This window comes from Pseudogymnoascus verrucosus, assembly GCF_001662655.1.
Source record: "Pseudogymnoascus verrucosus strain UAMH 10579 unplaced genomic scaffold scaffold_12, whole genome shotgun sequence".
NCBI lineage: Eukaryota > Fungi > Ascomycota > Leotiomycetes > Thelebolales > Thelebolaceae > Pseudogymnoascus > Pseudogymnoascus verrucosus.
Window position 1 is genome coordinate 345,807 of NW_017263663.1, and position 21,309 is coordinate 367,115.

Here is a 21,309-nt window from a genome sequence, read left to right on the forward strand (position 1 = left end):
TTAAATGGCGGCAAGAACTTGCGCCTTAGACATATAGCAAATATCTCTTTTCGGCGCCTTTCACATAGAATTGGCTGCGGCCCATTGGAGATAGATGTTGATTATCTCATGAGGGTTATCTCTCCATTAGAAAGGACATTATGGAACTGGACGCCGGCTTAATCTGAGGAAATTGGCTACGGAATAGCTGGATCTACACTAGTAAATTTTGCTCTGATGGTAGTCACTGTCATTGCATAGCTTTGCGGCACAGGCATAGGAGCTACCAAGTCTGTGGTCGACTCCATGTCCGTAGCGAATTCGTGTGTCTTGTACATCCCACACCTTTCCGTACGGCGCAGATTGTCATCCGGATGTTGATTGTAGTAGGGGTGAGCTCGTGTGGTATGAATGTCGCTGTGCCCAGTAGCCGCAGAAGGGGTGCGACAGCTCAAAAAACGGTATAATGGTTTGAGAGGTGGTGCGCAGGCACAAATGAGCCCGACAGAACTTTCAACAGCTGACCAAGTGGTAATATCGCTTCCATCCCCTATAATTATCACATGCTCTTAGTAACATATACGGAAATCATAGTTATGTGCTCGAAACCAGTGATTCGGAACAGAATAGCATGATGCATGAATAGAACGCCAATTAAAACCAAAATAACTCACAAGCTTGATCACTGCTGGTGTTGAACTGAGTGACCCGTGCGAGACGTACAATTGCAGCTACGATAACAAGAGAGGCGAGGGACACAATTGCCAGGAGCGCAGCCTTTTGGCCACGGTCAATTTTTAGTGACACTGCGAAAATGTAAGTCATGGTCATCTCGTTCAGTGTTCAGCCATAACATACTGATGTGAGGAATAATGAAGAGCAAGAGCACGACATCGCACAAGATATTACAGATTGCAGTTACCCAAAGCGTGATAAGATAATTGCTACACTGTCCCAAACTCTTGACCTGCCAGGCTTTGCTAATGGGGCGACACTGAAAGATGCTTGTAAACATCACTGAAGTTGTGTAGGAACCAACAAAAGCCATGAAACCATATACTGCATATCGGCCTCTCTTGTGGCTTCTGAAGATCCGTAAAAACAACGCACAGATAGCAATCTTGGTAATACCTAGCACAAGCAGGTAGATGAGACGAGTGAAAAAGCCTAGTAACAGTGTTTTCTGATATTGCTCCTCGGTTATGGTATCTTGATGGCGCCCCGCGCCGTACCTCGTGAGAAGACAGTTCAGGAATATGAGAATAGTCTCAAAGATCTACCGAAGTATTTAGCATCCATTGGCATATACGGGCGTGAATTAGCTACCCAAGCGACTGCAATCCATGAATCATCTGTGCCCCAATTGCGGGTCAGAAATATTCGAGTGAAGAAACGAGCAACGACAGTCACGGACGCAATTGTGAAAGGAACCAAACTTCCAACCAGTATTTCTTGTATACGGGACTCGCTCAAATACTTTTGGTCCTAGACATTCGTTAGAGCTCGTTCATGATCGACTTTTAGACATCCTTAACGACGATAGTGCCCAAAGTGAGATTGCTCCACAAAGTTGGTAAATCATTTAGGAAAAGAAAACAAGCTGACGTACGTTTGATGTTGGCATTGTTTGATTTTATAGATAGAAACAGTAATATAATAATATGGTCCAGGCTTTTCGATTGAGGATAGAAAAACCCTGGAAATATTCAAATTCAAGATCGGTAAAAAGCAGGCGAACTAACCCTTTTTTAACTCTTTTTCAGTCTCTCCTGCCCTAACATTTTATCCCCCCCACTTCACTTTTGGAACATGGGGTAACTCAGGGGTCATCTGCATATTGACAGGCACAGGGCCGGAATGTGGGGTTCACTAGAGGTAATGTAACGTCTGCTTGGAAGTGTTCCATGTGGCAGTGGAGACTTTATAAGTTTCACTGGCGCATCGATGCAGTATATGGTTCCTTGCATAATTATTGCGTGGACAACTGTCCTTAAATTATTCTCCCCAGCATATAGAGCCACTTTTCAATAAAGGTGGTCGCCGGGTCTACGTACCACACTGTAACGACCCCATCGTCAACGATGAGGAACTAATCGCACACACTCCAGTGTCAGCGACTGATTCAAGCAACTCCTACGAATACTAAAAGTCCTGATATGACTGAAATCCAAATGGTGATTCAATAGCTCTCATAACCTATCCGACACTCCAAAAGCCCAACCTGGAAGAGTGGCCTCAGGGTGGTTCAACTCCACCGTCGAAGCTCCTGGTGGCAAGGCACCTCTTCTGCCCTAAGGGCAATCAAAACAACTACAATGCTTCTACGTACCACCAAACATTCAATAATGACTAGTAACTAAATATCAGAGTTGCGCTGGTAGAACTTTTCCAGTACATTCTCCAAAACCCACGCCATTTGATGCCAATGCGGATATCCGTATTTCATCACCATCCTCAATGTAAACCCTTGACTTTCCATCACCAATTTCAAAGCTGTCTTGTCCACCCTTGGTAAGTTCTAGTAGGCATCCGTGGCTCTCATCTGTCGAGCCCGATATTGTACCCGTACCTAAGATGTCGCCGGTGTTCAGGCAGCATCCATTGCTGCTCTGATGCACGACTAAATCTCGGAAAGTCCAATACATAGCATTGAGATTGCTCTTACAGATAGTGGTCGATGTGCCACTAGTTATAATATCAGCCTGCAGGGCTATGTCGTAGCTGTTAATGGGATTGGGATCCACGAGATATGATGCAACCTCCAACTCGCGTGGCTGGCCTATGATTGCCGAGGCTTGTAGTGCATCCAAGGTGATTATCCAGGGTGACATCGATGTGGCGAAGCTCTTCCCGTTGAGTGGACCTAATGGGGTCATTTCCAAACCTTGGATATCTCGCGCTGAATCGTAGTTAGGTAAAACATCCATTGAGGTCAAGCATGGCCGACTTACCACTCCAGTCATTCATGAGGACATATCCAAATATGTGGTCATCGGCGTCCTTGCTTGTAACAGTTTCACCCAACTTGGTGGGCTTACCGACGATACAGGCTAACTCCAACTCGTAATCGAGCTGCTCTGTTGGTCGATATTTTATGCCGCCTTGACCATCGCGGAATTGTCCTTTAGGCCTGACAAATGATGTCCCCGAAACAATTATCGAAGAAGTTCGCCCAGAATAACCTATTGGGAAATGCAGAAACGCGGGTGGGAGATAGCGTTTCTTCAGTATTGCTTCGCCAGCATTAAGTACATGGTCCTTTGAACACGAGAAATCCGTAAAGTCGCGGCTCGAGACGGGGAGATGCATGGTAACATCCTTAAGTTCGGCTGTAGATCCAGCTGGGAAAGATGTAAGAGGTTCTTTGAATAGGGTCTGGAGTGCTGCTCTAGCTTGTTGGTGGATAGATCTAGGAAGTGCGGCAAAGTCGTTGAGAACAACCTTCATAAATTAGACATGTCTTAAAAAATGTCACTTAATGGAAAGAATTAGAAAAACCGCACCTGAGAGAAGGCATGAAGTGCTTCGTTTGGCAAAGAAGACAGGAGATCATGTTTTGCGAGTTCATCGAGGTATATCACCGTATTTTCCAGTCGGGTAACTGCAGACGGGCGGGGATGGTCTTCACTGCTTCCAATTCCGAATGGAATATTACAGACTGAAAAGTGGGAGGCGAACATAGCGGTGGACATGCGTGAGCTCTGTGAGTCTAGTAAAAGGGTTTCTGAAAAGTGTAGCTATAAGAAGCAATGAAGTATTTTTTTCGAGGTGGTAAATTGATTTTGACTACTTTTTACTTTTCGAACCGTTTCTCTGTATGTATGTGCCCGTACACGCTCCCCCTCACCCGCCTTGCCAGCAGTTTGTCCACAAGTGACACAACACTGCATACCATTGAAAACGTACAATAAGTATTAACCTGATACGATTGGCAAATCAAATGCCGAGGATTGAATAAGACGCAGCGTCGCAATTCGGGTCGGTAATGGATGGCCAGTTCCTCAGCCATCGACCCGGCCCCCACTATCCGGCCGGTGGGGGTTGGTCCGTTACAACATGTACTAGATATCCAGCCACTCTTTGAAAGTGACCGATATTCGCTCTGATCTCATTTCAAATCTCATAAATGATTTAATGGCCATTATCCTCAATCAGCTTACCAATTTGACTTGACCACTTCTTCAATTAATTCCTTCACAAAATGGCGAGCTATGTCAAACCCAGCCCCCTCCCTCCCATCAACCGATACATTACAACCAATTCGGAAACAGGCACAGCACTCCTGGACGCTACCATCTCCAACACAGCCTCATGGACCAGCGCCGGTGTAGCCAATTTCTTTCTTGGCTACTGCACGTCTGCCAACCCCGTCTCATTTAAAGCCGACGCCGACATTAAAGCCTATAGCAAGTATCTTGCTGAGCCTCCTGGCCTTGTCGTCCCCAATGGCACCGTCCTTCGCGTCGTCGACATGATGCCAGGTGAGCTATCGCCTATGCACCGAACCACCAGCTTGGACTACGGAGTCGTGCTAGAGGGCGAGGTCGAGTTGATTCTAGACGGAGGCGAGAAGAGAGTCATGAAGCGAGGGGATATTTGTGTGCAGAGAGGTACGAACCACGCCTGGAGGAATTGCAGCAATACGGAGTGGTCAAGGATGTTGTATGTTTTGACGGAGGCGTCACCGGTAGAATTAGAGGATGGAAACAAGTTGGAGGAAGATTTGGGGGGCATGGTAGGGGTGAGAAAGAGTGCCTAGTGACCTGGGCAGGGATATGGAGCGCAATTGTCATAGGTTTGGCTAGTTTATAGGATGAAACAGATGAACTAACGAAGAACTGAGTCGCCCTCGCAAAATTATAAATAACTGATTTCGTGCCGCTACTATTTAAGATAAACAATGGAGACGCAAGGTATGGATAATTTATCAATGTACTTTTACAATTTTGCCAGAAATAATTTCATTACTGTACCAAATCATTCATTTTTTATCTTACATTCAACTGTAACAATAACAGTACTAAGATTTATGATGCTAAACTATATATAATCATGCCTGCCTTAATATGTTCTCTATCTTTTAGGTATAATTGGAAGTGTGACGTAGTTGTCTATGCCTTCTCCAAAATGGAGATTGTTCGTCCCGGAAAAAATATTCTTGGATCTTTTGAAGAAATTAGCATGGAAGCGCAGAATTGCTTACGGCAAAAAGAGAAGAGCCATAGAACGAAAGCCACGACATACCTGTCTTTCACATTTGTGTGCGTAAAAATGCCACTCCCCTGAGTGTCTCCAGAGGAAATTTCAAATACTATTCTACCCCCCTTTTCAGCGATCACGTTTGTCGGCCAGACCTCGACATCGACCGCGTAGATAGCATTAGGTTTGACCTCCTGGACATCGATTGAGCGGTACTCGCGGTACGGCTGGTACTCGCTGTGGCGTGGGTGATCCGTGGCAACCTTCCGCAGTGAGACACGGAGCCAGCCTTTGGCGAGAGGGATAGGATCACCAGCAGTGCCAGTGTAGTGGACCTCTTTGCCGGACGGGTCGATGTAGCGTATGGTCACAAAAAGGTCGATGTCCTTCTGTGAGGCGGTAGCAGTGGAGTCCGGAGTTAAGGAAACATTTAAATGGGCAGTTATATGCCCTGTAATCTCAGTGTCGGCCTCAAATGGAGCACTGATGAATTGGACTAGCTGTGGACTTGAAAGATTTCCAAGGGCTTCGTATGAGATGGTTGAAGAACCAACAAATGGGACAGTAGTAGAAAGGGTGTTCTCGGGTGTCAGATAGAACTTGGTATACTGTGTTCCCTCCAATGGCCATTCTGGCTCTTCTCGCCTTTCGTACACTTTTTCTGACTCTGCGTTATTGAATCCCACATTACCTTTGCGTAAGATGATGCTTACGGGTGCGACTTTGCCTGGAGTAGACCATCCAACTCTATCGTCACCTTTAAGAAAGGCATCAAGGAAGGATCTTTGAACCTCAACTTCCTCCTTGCAGTAGAACGGCAGATCGTGGCGACCGGTAATAAAGCGAAGATACTTTAGCTTGGACCCTGCCCACTTGTACCCGTTGATGTTACCTATATGATCTGTTAGACATTACTAGTAGGTTATGGGTGATACAGTACTAACCTCTCAAATGTAACAATATCCCTCCCCAGTTAGCCACGGACAAAACAGGAACCTCGATATCCCCAAGGTTAAATTCCTTGGATGCATAGTAAGTGTCGTCTAGAAATTTATTTTTCTCGTTGTCGATGTTCTGATCATTTCGATTCTGCATCAATACATCCTCAGGCAAATCACCTTCAGCTGTGTCCTCGCCCCATTTGGATGCGGCGCGGCCAGGCTTTCCGTACTGATTCGTAACAACTTGTCGATTCCACCAAAATTTGATGAAGTCGTTTGATAATATACCGCCATGTCGACACCGATCACGATAGTAGTCTGTCATGCCTTCCCATGGCACTATTGCAGCGAGGCCCTTGGGCCTGCGTGCCGCTACTCGCCACTGACTGCCTATTCATATCCATAAGTTGGTTTTCACTGTGAAACATAATGAGATACATACCTGCATAGTAACTTATTCCTAGCAAGCCCACCTTACCTGATGACCAAGGCTGCTCCGATGCCCATTCGACAACATCGAAAAAACACTCGCTCGTGCTTCTTGACATTGTGTCCAGCAAGCCTGGACTTTGTCCTAGTCCCCGCTCATCACATCGAACTACGACATAGCCCTTTGAAGTCCAGAACACCGGGTCGGGTGTCTCCCACGCGCTGTACTTGCTCTTATGCTCAGGATTCACTTCCGAGAATGACTTGGCAAAGAAACTAGACGCAATTGTTAGTATGCAATCAAATTACGACGCGATAAAAGAATCCCAAGCTGTACAAATCAAAGGGTTCTTACTTGTCATAATGGATGTCTTTCCCGTACGGCCCATAGGTCACCAAAACTGGAAACTTCTCGTCTGCTGATTGGGATAACGGCCGATACACATTGCAGCGTACGGGTAGAGGAGAATCTTTTAGAGGCACGGAAACATTCTTTTCGAATACTAGGTTGTTCTCTCTGTCCTCTGTGATTGTCAACAGATCCCTGATATTATTTGTGATTGACATCTCCGCAAAATTGAAGACCGTAGTCTGGTAACGGGTTTAGTTGGTAGCAGATAGGGTATGACTTCAGGATATGTTGATATCTAAAGTAAGTATTTAAGAGTATATAATATGTGGGGGTTTAAAGGAGCACGCAATTATAAATTGAGAAATGCGCTTCTTTGGTAAGAGTGGGAATAGGCTACCTACCCCCACCACCGGGAAGTGGGGGTGGGTTATCATGTATCGGCAAGTTCTGACCAAGATTTTAGTCGGAACTAACTATTTGTTTCCCTCAAGGTTCGCACGGCATTCACGACCACTAAAAGTATGAGTACACTGCGCAGTAATTTGTTTCAAAGTACTTGAACGGAAGTACTACTTCAATTATCATGTTCGTTGCTGCCACTACTACCCCTGTGCCTGCTTTCAGCCTCCGACTCCGATTGGGTCTTGTCCCCCGGAGGAACTGCGTTGCCAGGTTTCCGATGTGCTTTTGCTCATTGTTTTTTAATCCGTAATCACCCACATTCCGTATAGCCTGAACCTATTCCGGAGACAGGTAGACCTCCAAATCCTAGTTTTTGGTGTAGCCTTTCCGCTCCACCACCGTCCCACAAAAGTTCTCCGGCTTCACAAACCACCTACTCACCGATCTCCACTCTTTATTTCTCACCTCATCATCGAGAACAAATTCAAACCTCCTCACTACCTCCGGAATAAGTTTGCTCACCTCTAGCAAGCTCAAATTCTTTCCAATACATGTCCGACTACCCATCCCAAACGCAAAGAAATAACGCTCAACATTTGCCCCATTGTTATGCTCCTTAATCTCTAACCAGCGCTCTGGCCGCCAGGTGTCTGCATCAGCCCCGTACACGGAAGTGTTACGATGTGCCACCCAGGCGTTGATGCCGACCGTGCAGCCAGCGGGGAATTTCTGCCCGGCAAGCGTGGCACCACAGGGAGGTACCACACGTGAGAGAGGTAATCCGGTGGCTGAGTGTAGGCGGAGGCCTTCTTTGATAACAGCTTGGAGGAAGGGAAGTTGGGTAGCTTCTTTGAAAGTGATTGGGTCAGAGATAGCACCTGCGGCTATGCCAGCGTCGATTTCGTTTTGGAGGCGCTTGTACGTAGCAGGGTGCTTAAGGAGATGATAGAGGACCGAGGAGAGCGTGATGGCGGTCGTGTCGCTACCTGCCCCAATGTTGCTCTGGCAGATGGTAAATAAGTCACTTGGTGTCATTTTCTCTGGATCTTCAGCACGAAGAGCCAGAAACTTAGACACAAAATCGGGTGGGCCATCACGGTCTTGACTTTTGGGGTCTTTGAGCAACGCCTCTCGTGACGCGATCTGAGATTTGGTATAACCTGCGACATATCCGTGGCCCCCAGTAGATGGAAGAAGAGGGAAGAGGATATTGTGGAGCTTTGGGAATATGCCAACGTATGTGCTGTATGAACCTCGCGAGTCAATGGCTCCGAAGACTCCTTCCTTATCAACGCCCATGTCGAGGAATCCAAAGCGCTTTCCAAATGTTATCTCGCCAATAACATCGAACGCGTAGCATTGGAACCAAAGCCCAAAGTTCACTTTCCGGCCGGTCTGAGCTATCTCATGGAAGCGCAAAACGAACAGACAGCTACAGTTATCAACAAACGGCTCGTAGCCCACAAGAGAGCTCATTGAGTATGCGGAAGCAAACTTGCGGCGTTGTACGCCATGGCGATGAGGGTTAAGGTCGGCAAAGAGGGACGCCTTGTCGGGATCTGGCGGCATCCATGCCCAGTACCATGGAGCCTGGTTAGTTCGTTAGATTAGTAAACTAAAGGCTGGAGATGGCCATCGAACCTTGACAAACGCATTTCCATGCCCGTAGATTATTTTCGCGGCTTCAACGTCGTCGATGGAATACTCATTCGGCGCAATCCGCACAACTGGCCCATACTTCTTATGGAGGTCGACATTCGTCCTCTCAAAATCGCCTTGGTATATTTTATAGAGATACCACAGACGTGTGAATCGTGCAAGAGGCGGTCCTGGAACGCTGCGTAGCGGATCAATGAGCCACGAGACCAAGCTAAAAACAACACAGAGAGCAGCTCCAAGAGGCAAAATACTGCCTAAAGACAGTGATAGTAATTCCTTCAACATTGACATTGCCACAAATGTTCTATTGCTCGACTTGAAGAATTACATAGGGAGTATGGCGTCTTATTATACGCTGTAATAGTGAAGCAAGCGTTGCATAGTTAACGGAAGGCAACTGATGTTCACCTGTGTGGGAATTGCGGGGTAATCCCCCCTCACTTATCCCCACATTCCGCGGCCCCAACCCGGCAATATCTAAACGACCCCGATAATCTTCTCGGCAGGCCGCCGCTCCCGAAATTCAATTACAACGCTGACTTTTCGTGAACTACCGGGTCATTTTTCAGGTGCTGGAATGCGACTGTGCAAACCTTATAGATACCTATACCGATTTTCATTAGTAGGGTGACTCCGCAAGTCTTTTTCTACTAAAGACGGATAAGCTATTAGACATGAGACAAAACGATCCAACGATATAAGATTTAGCTAAAAATATACGTTTTCCTCATGCAAGAGTCTACGGACCTATAACCGCGACGAGAAACCCACCTCAGTCGCTACCACTCCCTTCGCACCGGCTACCCTCGCTGCCGCAACACCTGCCCTCCGTCCAAACACAGCACCGCTCGTCAAACCACTGCCACCAGGATAATTGCCATAAAACAGACCTCCCAACATTTCACCTACGCAGAACAGGCCCTCCACCTCCCGGCCTGATTGCGAGATGACAGCAGTGCTAACTGGGTTTACAGACAGGCCCCCGAAGGTAAATGTGATACCACAGCATACCTTAACCGCCATAAATGGACCTTTGTCAACTGGGAGTGCCCAGTTCGACTTGGGTAGCACCAGCTTTACCGTAGAACTCTGCGTTGATAAGCCGTCTTTGACAGCGGGGTCCCAAATCAAGCTTGGCTTCTCCTTTTGTGATGCGTAGACGGCCGAGTTATATTCCTTAATAGTCGAGATAAAAGTCGCTGGCTCATTCAGCCCACGCTGCGCGCAATTCTCTGCCAGCTCTTCAAGCGTCGAACCCCAAATTTTCTCCACTACTGTATCACGGTATTCCTCGTCCCGAAGCCACGGAATCATGCGCTGATCCCATACCTGGAATGCCACTCCATCAGGTTGCCCATGGATCGCGCGCCCAAAGCGTGCATAGGTAAAATTCCGCATGTCAACTCCCTCGTCAACAAAGCGCTCGCCGCCGTTGTTCAACATTAGGCCTAGCGGATATCCGCTCTTAGTAAATTCGTTGGAGATGGCCCGGTCGCCGCTGTTCGCTGGTGCATTCGCGTCCCAGCATGTACTATGGCACCCAGACCAGTTGCCAGCCTGCTTGGCATTCACATCCCGCATTGCAAATTCGAGAGCGTCACCAGTGTTATATGGGGTACCGCGAACGCGTGCCAGGTCCCACCCCGGACCGAGATATTGTGAGCGCATACGGGGGTTGGCTTCGAAACCGCCAGCGGCAAGGATCACTGCCTTCGTTTTAATTATTTTGTCGATTCCTTGGACCTCAACAACGACGCCTGATACGGCACCCGTAGCTTGGTCCGTGATGATGCGTTTTGCGGCGGTTGAGTAATAGACCTCGATGCCGTGCCGGCGTGCGGCATTCTGGTGGTCTTGGATTAAGCCCTTCCCTCCCTCATCAGTCTTTAGGGACATGCCGCCCCAGAACTTGAAGCGGCCATTAACCTTGTACGCCTGTCTGTTGAAAGAGAGTTGGAAGCGGATTCCCTGCTTCGCTAGCCACTTAACGGCCGCATTCGACTCCTCGATCAGGGCCTGGCTTAGTTCAGGATCAGTTCTCCCCGAAGTCATCCGGTCAATATCCTTCCGGAATTCCGCCGGCGTGTAGGGTTCGAGGTCAATGAGCTTGGCCATTTCAGCCGTGACGTTGTTGACGATGGGAAGCAGATCTGCTGTGCCATTGTGCACGGTCCGAAAGGCGCCGGCAGTAAAGAAGCTGTTACCACCTGCCCATTCCTCAGGACACTTGTCGATAATTACAACGCGCCCTGCACCAGCCTCTGCCGCCTGTATTGCTGCTGTGAAGCCCGCATTTCCACCACCAATAACGAGGACGTCGGCGGCGCTGGTGACTGATGATAGAGAAGGCATAGCACAGAGAGATGAAGTAATGATAGAAGATGAGAGTGAATGCTGCTTGAGAAGACAGTACCTACATGGCAGGCGACAGCATCTAAATATTCGAGGGCATTGTGGGGATGTTCTGACTAAACGCAAGCTTTTGCTCGCGCCTTCTCTCAGCTGTAGATGAAAACTGTTTGGTGCCCTACCACGTGAGAGGAGACGGAGGTTTTGAGGCCGAAGGATGACGCGGAACCCACTTGTATCGGGAAGCGGGTCTCTCCACACCCCAATGGCGCTGGGACCCCTGAACGTACAGGGGATACCATGCCATCGGGTCGATCTAGGCGCAGGCCTCGGAGCTTGTCCGACGGAGAGTTTCAGTCCGACGACAAACTGACAGGATAACAAGGACGGCAGTGTTATCCGGATTTCTTGTACTTGTAATTGAGATGTATATCAATGGGGGATTCTCAAGGCTTGGAGCATGCTTCGCTAAGAAACTCAGATCAAGTCCATAAAGTACACCAAATATCCTGCTGCACACACACATATCACCTCAAGCCAACTTACTAAAACCACCACCCATTATGGAGGCGTCAACCGTTACCTCGACCGTGACTAGTACCCACGAAGATATCAGTGGGAAGCTATTGCCTATTCCGGCCGATACGCCTAGCTCGCAAAATACAGTGGCCGACAACGGCAGCAGCTTCTTCGAGGAGGTGCATTTTTTAGGCGACAAGGCGGGCAAGGTCACCATCCGCTCTCCCCCGCGCTTCGATAACATCGAGGACCAACGTAAATATCAGAAGCAGCATCTCGCCGTCGCATTCCGGGTTTTTGCCCGCCAGGGCTTCGACGAAGGTGTTGCTGGCCACATCTGTAAGTCATGCGATTTCAACGTCACGTGGACTCATGAAAGCTTACAGACCCCCTAGCTCTCCGTGATCCCCTCAATCCCGAGTACTTTTGGATCAATCCGCTCAGCACGCACTTTTCGCAAATCCGCGTTAGTGATCTTGTTCTCGTCAATGAGCAGGGTGAAGTACAGCCTGAAGGCGCACAGGCGGCCATCAACGGCCCAGCCTTCGCGATCCACAGCGAGATTCACAAGGCGCGGCCAGACTTGAACGCCGCGTGCCACGCGCACTCGGTGTATGGGAAGGCATTCTCGTGCTTTGGTCGGCCTATTGAGATGATTTACCAGGATGCGCTACGCTTCTACAACGACCTGGCCGTGTACCCGCGCTACGGCGGCACCGTCATCTCGACTGAAGAGGGCGCACGTATTGCGAAATCGCTGGGCAACTGTCGCAGTATTATTCTCCAGAACCATGGCATGATTACATGCGGAGCGACGGTGGATGAGGCAGCTTTCTTGTTTATTGCTTTAGATCGCTGTTGCCATGCGCAGTTGCTAGCGAATGCGGCAAGTGGACCTGGCTGGGAGAAGATTATTATTGGCAAGGAGGAGGCCGAGATGACGCATAAGAAGAGCGGGAATTCAAGTAAGATGTGGCTTGCATTTCAGCCGTATTATGATCAGGTGGTAAAGAATGAGCCGGATGTTTTAACATAAGGGGTATTTGAATAGGTTATTGTTTTATTTATTTAAAGGGGTATATACATATTTTAGACAGTGTGCAGCGAATCGTGACTCGGCATGATTCGCCCCGAATCAGATTCGAATCATGATCTGATTCGGGCTATTTCTCAATGATTCGAATCATGATTCGAATACTTGCCAAGATACATAATATGTCCAAGCGTCTAGCGGTGAAGGCTTGTCGCCGTCCTCAATATATAGCTTTTTAGATTAACATTTAATACAATTAATACAATCATTGTTATTATGAGTGATTCCGAGCTGTCTGACGTTCCTAAGGATCTTGATGATTATGTCGTCGATAAAGATAACAGTAATGCGAGTGTATTCTCATCGTCTTCGCTGTCGTTACCACAAAGTAGTAATGATGGTATATTCTCATCGTCTTCGCTATCGTTACCACAAAGCAGTACTACAATACTACAGCTACCAGCCACTCATTCTACTCTTTTTACGAAGAATCTATATTCTCGTACTATCTTAAGAGGCTCTCCTAATAAGATGCAGTATACCTGTACACAAGAGAACTGTTCATATATGCCTAAAGCTAAACCGGTATCACAAAATACGATAAGCAATTTATGGAGACATATTGAGCTAAAGCACCTAGCTATCTTCGAAGCTTCTTCAAAATCTACTCGAAAACTGAAGGATAAAGACAATATCCGCCCTTAGAATCGTGCGTCTATGTCTAGATTCTTCAGGCCAAATCCCCAGAGTACAACGACTCTAGTTTCAAGCACTAAATTCCGAGAATTGCTGCTTGCGTTCATCGTTACGAATAATCTACCTATAAGATTAGTAGATAAATTCTCATTCCGGCAGCTCGTACATCATCTTAATCCTTCAGTCCTAAGTATCTCTTCAACGTCTTTGAAAAGGGATCTACATAGGCAGTTTTGCCATCATCGAGGGCAGCTACAACTACAACTACAGAAGCATATTATAGCAGGTGGACGATTATCACTTACAACTGATGCTTAGACTGCTACGAATAGAACGGATCATGCTGCTATTACTGTACACTAGATATCAAAAGATTAGGTCCAACACTTAAGAATCCTTAATGTGATAAATCTACTTGAGCCTATTCATTCTAGCGAATACCTAGCTCAGCAATTACTCTCAGTTACAGATGATTTCAAAATTACACATAGAGTCTTTACAATTACAAGAGACAATGCATTAAATAATACAGTAATGCTCAACTAATACGAATTAAGAGCAGCAGATGTTCCGACGACGACGAATCAGCCATGGAGCTTTATAGTAAAAGATGGCGATGTACGATGTATAGCACATATTATAAATCTAGCTGTTTAAGCAGCTCTTACAACGATGAAAGCTATACTATCAGAAGAGCTTGAGAGTTATCGAGTTCAAGAGGGTTTAGCTTATGCTCGGATCAATGCTATCTATTCTAAAAAAGAAGAAGTTGTTAGCGCTTTAACAAAGCTTCGTAAGCACATCTATGTGTTTAGAAATCGTTGAGGGTAGAAGGACAGTCTTCGTTCTCACGCCATTGCCACTGGAATCAAGCCTGTTACTCTTACGATTAATATGCTAGTAAGATGGAACTCAACGTATCATATGCTTCAAAATGCATTGTTAATAGAGGCACCAATTACAGCGCTTTGTGCGTTACAGACTCTTGATATAAGCATGCGGGATATCCAGATTACTTCGAAGGAATGGGAATTACTTCATGCTCTTATAGATTTCTTCGAGATTTTCAAGCGTATCTCAGAAAAGGTGCAAGCAGATGGGTATCCAACACTTAACTACTGTGTTCCATATTATCTACGACTAATGGATAAAATCAAGAAGATGAAGAAGACTATGAAGCACATATCTATCGACGAAGCTTGTACTGCTGCGTTTAACAAATTAGACGACTATTTCTCACTTGCAACAAGCCAACGGTCAAGCCATTCAACAGTTGCAACAATATGCGATCCTCGGTTTAATTTTAGTATATTTAACTTCTATTTACTAGAAAGCTTTTATAACATAAGCAAAGAGCGAGCAAGAGCACAGTTTGCAGCTTGTTATAACAAGTATAAAGCACAGGACAATGACATTCGAGCAGAGGAAATAGATGCTATGCATAACGAGGATGAGAATATACCTCGAGAAGTAGACTCTGAGGATGAGATGTTTAAGCATCGAAAGCCTATACTTCAAGAAGTCGAATGGAGACGGTAGCTTAATGAGCTAGGAGTTGATAAGCCTAATACTAATGTTCTTAAATATTAGCAAGCAAAGCAGTATTAGTATCTAATAATTGCACAAATAGCTCGAGACTATTTGGCAATTCTAGCAACATCAGTAGCATCAGAACGAGTCTTTAGCTAAGGAGCTGACATTGTTACGAAGAAAAGGAATAGACTATTACCTTTAACAATCAGATACTTACTATGTCTACGGGATTAGGGGGTAATTGTCGATGATGAGGATGTCGAAGATATAAGTCAAGATATGGGTTAGGCATAGTTAAATATTTTTCGTAGTTTTCAATATTCCATACACTCTATTTCAGCCTCAAAGATTCGAATCATGACTCGAATCAGATTCGAGTCATGATTCGGCGAATACCTCAAAAATATGAATGATTCGGCGGATCGCCGAATAGTATTCGGGGGGTGATTCGCCGCACACTGATTTTAGATTGGAATTCGAATAAAAAAATATAAAAAGTTTAACCCGCAGCCTCATGCCTACCACTATTCTCAGCATCTAGTAGCACGCCATTAAAGCTCGGCATATACATATCCATCAGGCCATTAAAGTCGTCGTAGCCATGCGGTAGGTACATGTTCCCTGTCTGCCCCATAACATTCTCTGCCGCATTAGACGACATGGGTGGAAACATTTGACATAAAGCTTCCAGCTCCTGGGAGTTGGGCGTCTGCACGTCCCACGTATTATCTGTAGGGGTTGTTAGCCTATATAATGACAGGAACGGGGTGTATTTAGGAACATATAGGTAAGTCTGGGGGAATAGGGGTAAGTTAAAGAACATAACTCACCAAGGATATTCGGAATGCCATTCGCCGCCATCAGCCTCCTGATATTACCTACTGGGCTTAACACCCCCGAATTCGGCACCGTCAACTCATCTAAGCACCGCAAACTCGCAAACAGCGCACTCAAATTTTCCTCACTTCGCGTGCCTTCGGACGCAATCGTGTTCCGCGTGTGAATTGTGCACGCCACATACACAGTGTAGCTTAGAAGGTATGGCGCACGCCGCATTGTGTATTTCTCCTGGTACGTCGAGGCGATGGAGGTTATGTTGCGCGCAGCTGTAGTGCAGCGTTTCCAGGACATGGCGGGAATCGACGACTGTCGTAGGTGGCCAAAGACGAAGGGCCGATGTAGAAGGATCACGAGTGAGTTGTACGTAGTGAGTAGGATCATAATGTTTGGCGAGGGGGATGGAGAGGATGAGGGTGGGTCTTTAGCCCAGGGCTCGAAGACAAGGTGTGGGGGGAGGGAGGCGTACCAGCCGGAGAGGGCATCATCGACGCCTTGTAAGTGGGCGCGCGCGTTGTCGGCTGTGGCGCCGACGACATAGAATAGGTTGATAATTTTGGCCATAATCTTAGAGAGCAGGCAAAGCTGTTGGAAGGTGGAGATGGAGTGAATCGGCGTCGGCACGACCGGCGGCATGGACGGGTTATTGGGGGATTTGGGGTCTACATAAGGCGTCCAGAGCTCGTTCTCCTCCATCGTATCTAATAAGTCGCGCGGAACGTGTGCGTCGCAGGGCTGAAAGGTGACAGGGCGACCGAGATATAGGCTCTGCAGCTTGTCACAGATGAAGGCGCCCCAAAAGACGCGTCGGCGGATTTCGACGTCTTCGGCGTTGCCACCCACAGCTTTGCAGTCGAGATGCAGACCGAGATCGTACACCATTCGCAACGCGTAGCCCGTATACAGCCAACCCTTTGAGGCCATTCCCCGGGCATTAAATGTTGAGCCAAGGAGGAGAAGCCCTACAATGGTTGGAATGCTTGAAGTGCCGAGGAGGGATTCGCTCGCGAGCAGGTTTTCGCACCGCGTAAAGAAGCGCCGGCCAATGGTCTCTGGGTCAGACACAATATCTCGCACCTCTAGACGGTCCGAAAACTTGCTCACGCAGGCAAAGATGGCATTGAGGAGGAAGGGCGAGCAGTGGGGTCCGCCGGTGACCAGATCCCGCATGATGGCCGGTCGATATGTTAGGAGGAAGGTGTGATGTTGCCGATTCCAGTGCAGGTCGAGGAGATGCATCGCCAGTTCGGCTGGCTCATCACCAATGGTGGTCATTTGCAAAAGGCGGTACTCCTTCTGCCGCTCTAGTAACGAGTTGGCAATGAGCTGATGGCGGAGCGGCTCATTGGTCTGACTGCTCCTCCGATGCATAGGGTTGTCGGGGCTCAACCCGTGTAGCGCGGACGTGGGACCGTAAACCTTGACCTCTCCACGTTCGTCGACTGAAAGATAATTGGAGGGTTGGTAGCTGTCATCTTCTGATCCAACTGTCTCCCGATGCCCCTCATTGTCCTTCGAACCCTTGGAGTGGGGATTATGGGGCTGTTCGACATCTGCTTGACCACCTTGTGCCTCCGGGACGGCGCAACTAGATAGGTCTACCTTTCCATTGGTGACAATAATAGCTCCCAACCTCTTGTCACGTTCCTCTGGGGTTGCTAACTTAAGCTGGACCAAACACCTCTCTAGTGTCAATTTCTCCTCTAATAGAGCATTCATCAACATATTTGACGGCCTGTAATGATTAGCAAAGATCTGATAATCTCGGAGGCTCAAGTCCCTTGCCTTTTCTTAGGGGGCTCTATGGAATAGACACACTGGCGGTTATGTGCCATGCAGGACCCACACCGGGGCTTCTGGATATCGCACTTGGTCTTGCGGTGCCGACACGTGCGACACGCTCGGGCGAGGATCTTTGGCTCGGTCATGCTTGCCACTATGTTGATACAGGCTGCCGGAGAGACAGGATGCGTCGCAGAGTAACTGAATTGTCGGGCATAACTTGTGTGCTCCGTCCCTATAAGTCTGGATTGCGGGATCTCGGAGACACCTATACCTACGCGTTTAGGCATTCATGTCTTTGGGGTCGATACATGACCTGATTTCAACCCCACATTTTATTACCCCACCTTTTTACTACCCCGCATCAACGGACTGAAAGGCCCCGACACTCGTAAGCCCAAGCCGAACGATAACCTTACCTGAATGCCATAGGGCAAAACATCAGTCGCATTTTGGAGCCTATGTCTAGACGGGATGGTGTTATTTTTGCATTTGCTATCGGGTTGTAGTGGTTCAGCCAGGACTGGTCCTAAAGCTTGGTATATCGGATAGCGGGGTAACTTACCAAGACCATGTACCTCGATAAAGTTTGATACAGCAGCAATACGTCCGCTGCACCCCAATGGCTAGCTTTCGGGGCCGAAAAGCCGGAGATCAACGAAGCTTCTATCACACGGCTTGCATACTACTGGATGCACACTAGAGTCGGCCAGCATAAAGTAAGCAAATCCATCTATCTACCAAGGTATTACAACTACGCGTCCGCACCAAAACCCAACATTATCTCCTGCGATAAACTACGTTGGTGAAGTTATTTTCTGGGTATTTTAATCAGCACCTCACAATCGGTATAGCACATTGCTTTCTACGCAACCGGTCGGCGCCATATCAAGACAACTCCAAGATGAAAGCAGTTGGTATAAAAAATGGCCGCGGCAACGCCGATGCTTTCTTCATCGACGACAATGTCCCCGATCCAATTGTCTCTTCGGGTCGCATCTTAGTTGCCATCAAAGCCTTTGGCCTAAATCGTATGGACATAATGCAGCGCGAGGATAAGTACCCATATCCCCTCCTACCAGAGTCGGGAAAGATTTTGGGGGTAGAGTTCAGTGGGTTAGTTGAGGAGGTGGGACCGGACTGTAAGTGGCGTTTCGAAGGGAGCGGTTGATGGTGGGAAGATTCTAATGAGACAAAACAGGTACTTCGAATTTCAAGGTCGGGGACAAGGTGTTTGGGCTGGCTTATGGGGGAGCTGTGAGTGCTTGTGCTATACACTTCTATGTTTCTCATACACGTCACTAACTATAATTCCCAAACAGTATGCACAGAAGATCTCTGTTTCTGAAAAGATGATCATGCACATCCCAGACACAATGAGCTTTGAGACAGCAGCAGGGATTCCAGAAGTCAGTTAAACCTAACCTGTCTTTTTTGACAACCAACATCCAGCTAACCCACCACCCAGACGTACTTCACTGCCATCCAAGCCATTCATCTCGTCGGCGGGTTAGAGCCCGGCCAAACCGTCCTCATCCACGCTGGCGCCTCAGGGGTAGGTCAAGCAGCCATCCAGGTTGCCAAACTGGGCGGCGCCTCTAAGGTTATTGTCACGGCCGGTACCGACGCAAAGTGCGACCTCTGCCGCTCCCTCGGGGCCGACGTGGCTGTCAATTACCGCACGGAAAAATTTGCCGACGTCGTGGAGCGCGAGACGGCCGGCGCGGGTATCAACCTCATTATCGACCTCGTCGGGCAGAACTACTGGCATGCCAATACAGCCTCCGCTGCCAAGGAGGGCAAAATCGTGCTGGTTGCTGCTATGAGCGGGAGCATCATCGAAGCTTTCGATCTACGCGCGCTATTGAACAAGAGGCTGTGGGTTCTGGCCACGACGCTGCGGACGAGGGACTCTACGTATCAGGGAAAGCTGCGGGATAAGTTTGTCGAGGTTGCTTTAGATAATCTAAGGTTGGGGCGTATGAGGATTACGGTTGATAAAGTGTTCCCCTGGAGCGAAATTGCAGAGGCGCACAAAAGGATGGAGGCAAATACCAATGCGGGGAAGTTGATTTGCGTTGTGGAGTAGTTGGCATGGTGAGATTTGCAGTTTTTCTAGAATATAAGACACCCTGGTTTTTGTACTGAACTGCAGAATGGAGTAAGATAAACTGTGATTTACGCGTCCTCCCAGATAGTTAGAGGGTAGCCAATTAGACACAGAATAATTATTGGAGATGGACAGAAAGTGTACATGTTCCGATTATTAAAGCTCTACATTCCAGAAATCTTCTACCGAAAGCTATTTGCTACATTCCTTACTAGTCATTAAATTTTATCATTTAAAAGCATTTGTGAAATTTACCGTAACCAAACACTTCAAGGGCGAATGGAAGCATAATAATTTATAATATAGTCTAAACCCACGTAAAAACATTACAACCTAATTATCTACTTATCTAAAAAGCTTCTCCGAATTCGTCACAAACAACTTCTGCCAGACCGCATCATCCGTAATCCATTCTCTGAGCACCTCAATATGCACATCATCGGGGACCTCCCTGAAGCCTTCGATATCATCTAAGCGCTGCTGGTCCGTCCTACCTTTCCTCGCAACTCCCAACTGCGTATGCGGCCAATCTGAGCCAAATACAATCTGGTCGGGTCCCGCCGCGATGACAGCCTTGACTATGGGCTCGATGGCCTTCATTCCCTCACGGCCGCTGCCGTGTCCGTTGTAAAGTCGTTCAAACCCAGACACCTTGACGGTAAGACGTCCCTCCTTCACCAACTCAAGGAAGGTCGCAAACTCGGGCGTTTTCTCCTCGCCTGGGAAGGTGCCGCCGAAGTGGTCCGCGATCATCTTGACTCGTGGGTCCATGGCACGGATCTGTTCCGCCATTGATGCCCATGCTGCACATAATCAGCTCAGCTCTACAATATTGGCGGAGATAATCGTCGTGGAAAAATACTGACTGCGGACATCACAGAATACACCAATGGCCCACCCAAGGCGCCCAAACCGCTCCGCCAACGCAGCAACTTTCTTCCCAATCTGCGAGCCGCCAGCCTGCTCGCCATGGCCCCAGGACATCTCATGGAGCCGGGCCCCTCGCACTCCGGCCGCGTGCAATGCGTCAAGCTCCGCGTCCGTGGTAGTGTTGACATCGATGGTGGCAAGGCCACGGAGAGTTAGTCCAGCTGTCTGGGCCTTGCTCAAGGTGTCGATGAGCGCGGCGGGAGACGTGCCTTGCACAGAGGCATGCACGACAACAACGCAGGTGCAGCCGGTAAACTTGGAGGGGTACTCGGTGATTTGAGCGGCTTTGGGTGTGTAGGATCGCGAGGTTGGGTATGGGAAATTTACTGGGTCGAAAACGTGGGTATGTGTGTCCCAAGCGCCTGCTGGGACGAGAGGGCTGCGAGGCATAATGTTTATAAGACCTGCTTTTATATTCAGTGGCTTTAGATCAAAATAAAAACAATTGGAGTCAAATAATGTGTAGAGGATGGCGGGACATTTTATATGCTTGGAACAAGGAGTGTGGACTTTTTAATAATTCCAAGGGGGTGGATAAAATGTATAGGATATCCACGCT

The 21,309-nt window shown here is 47.8% G+C and overlaps 8 protein-coding genes across 8 annotated transcripts; 3 read left to right on the forward strand and 5 right to left on the reverse strand.

Moving 5' to 3' along the window:
- Positions 1-661: 661 nt before the first annotated feature.
- Positions 662-3,671, reverse strand: VE01_03147 (uncharacterized protein; the record flags this gene model as incomplete). Its single annotated transcript, XM_018272645.1, has 7 exons — positions 662-667; positions 703-785; positions 838-1,255; positions 1,306-1,464; positions 2,391-2,878; positions 2,931-3,420; positions 3,483-3,671. The coding sequence occupies 7 exons, from the start codon at positions 3,669-3,671 to the stop codon at positions 662-664; spliced, it is 1,833 nt and encodes a 610-aa protein (XP_018132130.1).
- Positions 3,672-4,180: 509 nt separating this feature from the next.
- On the forward strand, positions 4,181-4,738 carry VE01_03148 (uncharacterized protein; the record flags this gene model as incomplete). Its single annotated transcript, XM_018272646.1, has 1 exon — positions 4,181-4,738. The coding sequence occupies one exon, from the start codon at positions 4,181-4,183 to the stop codon at positions 4,736-4,738; it is 558 nt and encodes a 185-aa protein (XP_018132137.1).
- A 314-nt stretch (positions 4,739-5,052) lies between these two features.
- On the reverse strand, positions 5,053-9,252 carry VE01_03149 (uncharacterized protein; the record flags this gene model as incomplete). The annotated part of the gene is made up of 7 exons (XM_018272647.1): positions 5,053-5,143; positions 5,224-6,070; positions 6,123-6,509; positions 6,562-6,824; positions 6,904-7,139; positions 7,768-8,892; positions 8,944-9,252. 7 exons carry the CDS (start codon positions 9,250-9,252, stop codon positions 5,053-5,055), a joined length of 3,258 nt encoding a protein of 1,085 aa, XP_018132136.1.
- Positions 9,253-9,708: 456 nt separating this feature from the next.
- VE01_03150 (uncharacterized protein) lies at positions 9,709-11,503 on the reverse strand (the record flags this gene model as incomplete). Its single annotated transcript, XM_018272648.2, has 1 exon — positions 9,709-11,503. Exon 1 carries the CDS (start codon positions 11,311-11,313, stop codon positions 9,709-9,711), a length of 1,605 nt encoding a protein of 534 aa, XP_018132018.1. The 5' UTR covers positions 11,314-11,503.
- A 177-nt stretch (positions 11,504-11,680) lies between these two features.
- Positions 11,681-13,089, forward strand: VE01_03151 (uncharacterized protein). Its single transcript, XM_018272649.2, has 2 exons — positions 11,681-12,168; positions 12,225-13,089. The coding sequence occupies exons 1-2, from the start codon at positions 11,874-11,876 to the stop codon at positions 12,863-12,865; spliced, it is 936 nt and encodes a 311-aa protein (XP_018132019.1). The 5' UTR covers positions 11,681-11,873; the 3' UTR covers positions 12,866-13,089.
- A 2,285-nt stretch (positions 13,090-15,374) lies between these two features.
- On the reverse strand, positions 15,375-18,037 carry VE01_03152 (uncharacterized protein). Its single transcript, XM_059463509.1, has 3 exons — positions 17,714-18,037; positions 15,922-17,663; positions 15,375-15,820 (listed from the first exon to the last, which is right to left on the reverse strand). Exons 1-3 carry the CDS (start codon positions 17,998-18,000, stop codon positions 15,591-15,593), a joined length of 2,259 nt encoding a protein of 752 aa, XP_059319840.1. The 5' UTR covers positions 18,001-18,037; the 3' UTR covers positions 15,375-15,590.
- A 56-nt stretch (positions 18,038-18,093) lies between these two features.
- Positions 18,094-19,868, forward strand: VE01_03153 (uncharacterized protein). Its single transcript, XM_018272651.2, has 4 exons — positions 18,094-18,852; positions 18,912-18,967; positions 19,033-19,119; positions 19,179-19,868. The coding sequence occupies exons 1-4, from the start codon at positions 18,615-18,617 to the stop codon at positions 19,797-19,799; spliced, it is 1,002 nt and encodes a 333-aa protein (XP_018132017.1). The 5' UTR covers positions 18,094-18,614; the 3' UTR covers positions 19,800-19,868.
- A 288-nt stretch (positions 19,869-20,156) lies between these two features.
- On the reverse strand, positions 20,157-21,251 carry VE01_03154 (uncharacterized protein). Its single transcript, XM_018272652.2, has 2 exons — positions 20,687-21,251; positions 20,157-20,623 (listed from the first exon to the last, which is right to left on the reverse strand). The coding sequence occupies exons 1-2, from the start codon at positions 21,138-21,140 to the stop codon at positions 20,166-20,168; spliced, it is 912 nt and encodes a 303-aa protein (XP_018132014.1). The 5' UTR covers positions 21,141-21,251; the 3' UTR covers positions 20,157-20,165.
- Positions 21,252-21,309: the final 58 nt, after the last annotated feature.